Here is a 7062-nt window from a genome sequence, read left to right as displayed (position 1 = left end):
AGACCCATGAAACCAGAAGTGATGTCATTATAGAACATAAGTGACGTCTCTACAGGACAATGGAAAACATTTCTAACGCCACGGGGAAGGGTGGGAGGGATCAGTCCTGCACCTTAGCTGGGTACCCAGGCGGGTCACCCACAGACTGCTTACACGACCAGGAAATCTGCACTTTCTGCCCAAAACACGACCACTTTTGGGGTATTCTGAGGGCACCCGACCAGGTGTAGGACTCTAACATATGGTGCTACTAATGAACTCTCCTTCTGATTGGGATAGACTACAAGTAGTGATGGGCGCATAAATTCACCTGGCACGAATTCGCTGTGAATTTCTGCATTTCGCCACCTAATAAATTCAAAATCTCACACGAAAATTCGCTGAAGATTCACCTGCGACAATTTCCGATTTTCAAGATTTTTTTGTGAAAAGCTTCAAATTTCACAGTTTTTAGTGAAACCGTTAGAATTTCACTGTTTTTTCGTGAAAACGTCCGAATTTCACGATTTTTTCTTGAATTCATGATTTCCTGAATTTTTCGGTGAAGCAAAACAGGAGAAATTCGCCCATCACTAACTACAAGCTAAGTCAGTAGCACCTTCATAGAAGCAAGGCAAAATAAAGCAATCGCTGATGGAAATCGTTATGTATTCTGAGAACACCTAATTAGTGTCTCCCCCCCTATTAGTTATTCGCAGGAAAAGCCAATGACGGTGTCCTGCCAGGATAAGAACAAAACGCCGGATGGTGGCTCCATCTGTCCACTGTCGGGCATTCGAGTGCCATGTTTGTTGAATGTAGTGAGAAATGATGGATTGTCACAACAACTAAAAGCACTTTCCTGGCATAATCGCTTCGAATTACAGCAATTCCCCAGTAACCAGAGAGGTCAGCTCCCTCAAAATTTAGAATAAGGCATCAACATGTGAGTGTGAGAGTGCAGATGAGTGTCCTGTATTCTTAGTAATAAGTTATAAACCAAAACAGAAGAAAAAAACATGTTCATCCAACTCAATTAAAGCTGGAGTTCCCCTTTAATTTCTAAGAAAATTGCAATTGAAATCTGTAAAGTGTTGCATATGGGAAACAGGGTTCTAGTGCCTGAGATGTGAACGGGTTCAGAGCAAGGGATTGGGGTCGTTGAGGAGCAGTGAGTTTACCTGGGAGGGAGGGGGGAGGCGGAGGAGCCAATAGCAACGCAGCCTGATAATGAGAAGCAACGACAGGCAGTGATCCCTAAAGTGCGAAGTACGAAGAGGATCAAGAAAAGGAAGAGACGGAGGGAGAAGGAAAGTGGTAAATGAATAAAGAGGAAGAGAGAAGCGGCAGAGAGAACAAGGAGAGAGGAAGAGATAAGACGGGCAGCGAGATAACGGACAGACAGAAGGAGGGACAGAGAGACAGAGCCCTGACTGTAACACTTTAACAACCGACAGCACAGGTAAGTGCCTGAAGCGGCTGTACTTACCGGCACATACATGAGATTGTTTCAAGAAAGGGTCGGGTGCCTTTTCTAGCAAATGAGACAATAGTAGGCTGCTGAGTTTAATACTCTTAGTAGCCACTTCATCCAGGGACTAATCCCATTGCCCTATTGGAGCCAAATAGGAATTTTCAAGTTCGGCTGCTACATGACACTGAAACAAATGGAGGTGTATATATATATATATGCAGTGGTATATACAGTCGTCTGTGCCATAGTTAGTGCTTCATCCCACCAAACCTTGAGGAACTACAACAACCTGTATTTGGCATCTAAAGAAGGAGGCTCTGGATAATGTTAGTTTTTTTTTAAAAAAAAGGTTATCTTTACATAGAAAAAGCCCAACATATTTCGCAGCGTTGTTATCCAGTCATATATGTGATACTCACTGTGGGGGTCCCCTGGCAGATCCCCAAATTAATACAGATAATAGTGAAATAGCAGGGCAGTCCAGATATTATCAGTCCAAAATAAAATTGTATTTTTACATAGAAAAAGCCTGACGCATTTCAACCCAGTGTCTGGTGGGGGTCTAAGCTTGTTGGGCTATTTCTATGTAAAAATATACTTTGATTTTTTACTGATTTTAACTTGACTGCCCCGCTAATTCAATATTACATATAACATCTTAGCCATGCAGGGTATAGGTTTAATACTTGCAATATTTTAAAGGGAAAGCTAAATTGGGGGTTGAAATGTGTTGGGCTGTTTCTATGTAGTAATAAACTTTGTGATATTATCCTGGGTGCCCTGCTATTTCAGTATTACAAATAACCATCTTAGCCATGCAGGGTATAGGTTTAAAATGTGCCAGATTTTAAAGGGGAAGCAAAATTGAAATTGAAATTGCGTCTGACCAAGAGAAGGGATTATAATGTGAAGTAGGCAGCACAGATGAACGCAATTCCATGGCCAGATGGAGAGTAGTTGCAACTGCCCAGGTTAATGCTGAACCAATATACCATCACTTGTATCAGCCTGATAACATTACGGGACCACATGCTTCAAGCAGGGGTTGGTATGTAGTAGAACATCATGGTCACACGTGTGTGTAAGGGTTACAAGGATCTATACAGTACATCAGGGGTGGTTAACCTTTGTCACTGCAGCTCAATCAAAGCTACAGCTCCTGCCGTCACCTAGTAGGGAATGCTGGGAAATGTAGTTTGTCTGGAAGAGAAAGCCTATAGATTTATATAAACCAATAAAGCAGCGGGTATAACAGGGGCACGTGGCATGTCATGGAAAAGCCTGGCTGGTTCCTGACAGCTGGTAGAATGCAGGGAATAAGCAGAGGGGACAGGGGTCACTCAGGCCTTGCCCTGTTACTCAGTAAGAGAAATTAATGAACTGGAAATGCTGACTCAGGAGCAGCCAGAGAAATGTTCAGCAGCATGAGACAAATATCTGTTTATTCCATGGGGGGGTGCCTAGGAAACCATGTGACTTCATATTTACCCCTCTGCTCTCTGTCCGACTGTATATCAGTCTAATAGCTATCTATCTATCTATCTATCTATCATCTATCTATCATCTATCTATCTATCTATCTATCTATCATCTATCTATCTATCTATCTATCATCTATCTATCATCTATCTATCTATCTATCATCTATCTATCTAACATCATCTATCTATCTAAATTATCGATGTAAATACTATCATCTATTATAATCTATTTACTATCTATCTATGTATCTATCATCTACATATTATCTGTTTATCACCTATCTATCATTTATCTAATCTATCTATATATACTATATATCTATTATAATATATTTACTATATATCTATCATCTACCTATTATCTGTTTATCATCTATCTATTTATCTCTCAATCTATCATCTATCTATCTATCTATCTATCTATCTATCTATCTATTATCTATCTATCTATCTATCTATTATCTATTTATCGACTATATATCTTTCTTATTGGTGTATCTATCTAACAGGTCTATCACCTATCCATCATCTATCTATCTAAACTATCTATGTATATACTATCATCTATCTATCTATCTATCTATCTATCTATTTATCTATCATCTATCATCTATCTATCTATCATCTATCTATCTATTATCTATCTATCTATCTATTATCTATCTATCATCTATCTATTATCTATCTATCATCTGCTATCTATCATATATCTACTGTGTACAACATATCTACCTTAATGTATCTACGATCTTTATATATGCTAAACATATATAGGCACCCAAACCCTTCAACTACTTGTAAATAGTAGAACAGTTACCCAGTGTCCCAGCATCTGTCAGTCCGTGTATGGCGAGATTGCATCTTTCTTTCAATATAAAGGGTGCAGTGCTTCATTGACACCTCAAAAAAAGTTAATTAGATTTCTGTTGTGTTCCCCCAAATGCAACACTGGTGTTGGGTGAAGGGTCACTGGGAACATGTACTATTAGTTCAAGTTCTGGTACAAAGGCATGTAAGAAAGGAGCTCAATATTTGTTACATTACTAATAAAAGTACTGTCTCTTTATGCATTGTTCATGACACCTTTCTGAATGTGAAATATATATATATTTATAATCTATATTTAACCAATTTTCTTTTTCTCCTTCTTCTACTGTCTTTGATTTCTTCTCAGGTGTCCCTGTGATGCCTAGACCTCCCTAACTAACCCTTCTACTTCTCCCTATCAAGTATGTCCTTCTCTCCCTCACCCTCTTCCCAAAACTCTTCCCTCCCCACTTCATCCTCCCAGGGATCGGCCTGCCAGCTGGATGAGTCCTACAAGCACATCTTCCTCCCCATCTGCTACCTCTTTACATTTCTGCTTAGCCTGGGCCTTAACTCTGTGGTCCTCACACAGTGCCTACGTCACCCGAGGAACCCATCTCTGGTCTACATGTTCAACCTGGCTCTCAGCGACCTGATGTATAGTCTGTCATTGCCCTTTCTCATCACTAGCTACATCTCCCGTGATAGATGGCTCTTCGGAGACCCCATGTGTCGCTTAGTTCGTTTCCTCTTTTACTTTAACCTCTACTGCAGTATATTATTCCTCACCTGCATCTCATACCATCGCTACAGGGGCATCTGCCACCCAATGCGCACAATGCGTATAGAGACCCTACGATGGGTGAGGGCTACCTGTGTGCTGGTCTGGACCCTTGTATTTGCGTTGACATCACCCATTCTGTTCTTTGCTCGGACAGGACCCCTAGATGGTCCAGTTGATGGAGTAACATGTTGGGATGACGCCCTTGATGAAGACCTTCCTAAATATGTACCCTATGGGGTTTTCCTGCACATATCAGGCTTCTTTCTGCCATTCTCACTCACTGCCTGGTGCTATTCCCGGGTGGTACGTACACTGTGCCGGACATTAAAGGGGGGTGTGGTGCCTGGGCCTGTGCCTGGAGTTGCTCAGAGGCGCAAATCAATCCGAACCATTGTCACAATCACCCTTCTTTTTGCTCTTTGCTTTTTGCCCTTCCATGTGACCCGCACAATATTTTTGGCCTTGAGAGCAGGAGGAGCTGCCCTGGGTGGATGCCGGGCACTAGGAGTGGTGGCTGTCTGCTATAAGGTTACTAGACCCCTAGCCAGTGCCAACGCCTTTCTCAATGCCTTGTTATACTTTTTAACCAAAGAACCCTGTGGTCGAGGGAACAGGGGCAAAAAAGGAGAGCCTATTTCAAAGCAAGAGGGCAAGAAGGGACAATCAAAGGAGTCCCAGGTCTGGGGCAATATTTACCCTGCTTTCCCCTGAGGTGTACAAAATATAAGAGACCAACCCTGAGTAATATTGGTCCTCCAGGTGATGGGCTTTCTGCATGAGACAAGATGGCTGTGTTGGGCTTGTGAAGATGAATATCTAGATGGACAATCCCTGCTTGGGTGTGAATGGAAGCTCTTGAACTGTGGAGCATTTATTTGAATAGACAATCTCACTGACAAGTATACTTGGTTCTAGGAAAGTGGGACACGTGTCTTTAAAGCATGTTCCAGAAGGACAATGGATGCCCCATGAACTAGGATACAATGAGTGATGAGTCTTCAGGAGGAGATGCTTCATCTTCTTACATGGTCCACAGTGGGAAATGTACTGTTTCTGTCTATCTATGACAGCATACACCTTTTAATATATACCTCTGCCTTTATGGAACCTTTAAAATATATAGTATACTGGAATATTTATCATTCAACTCTTTTGTTATTAAATTACCCCATTGCCTTTGTGTTCAACATCAAGGCTACAAATATTTCATTTGCATATTTCTCACAGGCACATTGCCACCTGGATGTACCAATACAAACAAGGACTTTTCTCAGTTTAAATGAATCGCCCACAGTGAGACTGTGATTGGCCTAATATTAGCCATTCAATGGGCTGTGTATAAGACACTTGCATGTGGATCTAGCAGTAAGTTTGTGCAGTGGCTTGTGGTGGTAGGTGGAGTTATTTCTGAGGAGGGACATGACAAGTTTTGATTAAAAGGAGGGGTAACAATCAGAACAGTCTTTCATTAACTAGTATTGCAAGGCCCAAATCCAGCAGGATAAACCCATGGGTTGGGAGGGTGGTGACAGGCCTTACTCTTCTTTGACATGAATTATTATTGGTTATGTGACACTGACATGTTAGATATGTTGATAGAGATTGTTCTTCATTGAGAGGAGATTATGGTTCCTGCCATATACACATACTAGGGTTGAAATATCTGGAAACAATTACTTTTTGCAGTGTGGAAGGAGTTCCACATAGACACAGAGAGAACTTACAAACTCATTTGCGATATGACCCTGGTCAGATGTGAACTCAGGACCTCAGTTTTGCCAGGCCAACATCATATGACTTCTGTACCAGGTGGACATTACCAGCACTTTTCAGTCCTAGGACTGCCTTCCCTAGGGTCTAGGATCCTACTGCCATCTTGAGATGACATATCAGTGTGAAGGGGCTCTTTGCCCATTTTACAATTACACAATGAGTTCAATGACAGTTGGAAGAAGTGGTGCAACCTTGACCATTAAGACCTGGTTATATCTGCCCTTAAATACAAGGATATGGTGTGCACCATAAAACACAGAATATACGAAGAAGTAGTTTTTCACCCCAGGCTTTTGACTCTCATCCACTGTGCTCTGGGTGGGCAGTCCTCATAAAAGTCTATCAGCCTACTTTATACATATTGTATACCCAGCAGAATCAGATCATCTTGTTCTTCATATTGGGTTACTGAGAACTCTTCCTAGTCACATCTAGATCAGAATTCCAGCCACCACCCAACTAGGGTTGCCACCTTTTCCATAAAAAAATACCGGCCTTCCTATATATTTATCCTTTTTCCCTATTAATAACATTGGGATCAACCATCATTTTTACCTTTTCGGCCACCCCTAGGCCGCCACCCTATTCCGCGCGGTCCTAGCGCCCCTGGGCCGCGTGGTCCTAGTGCCCACACTGCCCAACCCACCACATTGAAAGAGCTTGGCCACCATCAGGAAGCAGATTGACCCTGTTTGGGACTGAACATGAGACCTGCATTTCATAGGGATGTTTATTTGACTTCATCACTAAATAACTATTGAAGC

At 41.8% G+C, this 7062-nt stretch overlaps 1 protein-coding gene across 1 annotated transcript; it reads left to right on the top strand.

Annotated features, from left to right (window-relative positions):
* The first annotated feature begins 1060 nt into the window (after window positions 1-1060).
* LOC108711735 (P2Y purinoceptor 4) lies at window positions 1061-5327 on the top strand. Its single transcript, XM_041587319.1, has 2 exons — window positions 1061-1441; window positions 4109-5327. The coding sequence occupies exon 2, from the start codon at window positions 4166-4168 to the stop codon at window positions 5234-5236; it is 1071 nt and encodes a 356-aa protein (XP_041443253.1). The 5' UTR covers window positions 1061-1441; window positions 4109-4165; the 3' UTR covers window positions 5237-5327.
* The last annotated feature ends 1735 nt before the right edge of the window (window positions 5328-7062 follow it).

Source organism: Xenopus laevis, chromosome 3L (assembly GCF_017654675.1).
Source record: "Xenopus laevis strain J_2021 chromosome 3L, Xenopus_laevis_v10.1, whole genome shotgun sequence".
Lineage (NCBI taxonomy): Eukaryota > Metazoa > Chordata > Amphibia > Anura > Pipidae > Xenopus > Xenopus laevis.
The sequence above is the reverse complement of the archived record's forward strand: the minus strand, read 5'-3'. Positions and strand labels throughout refer to the sequence as shown.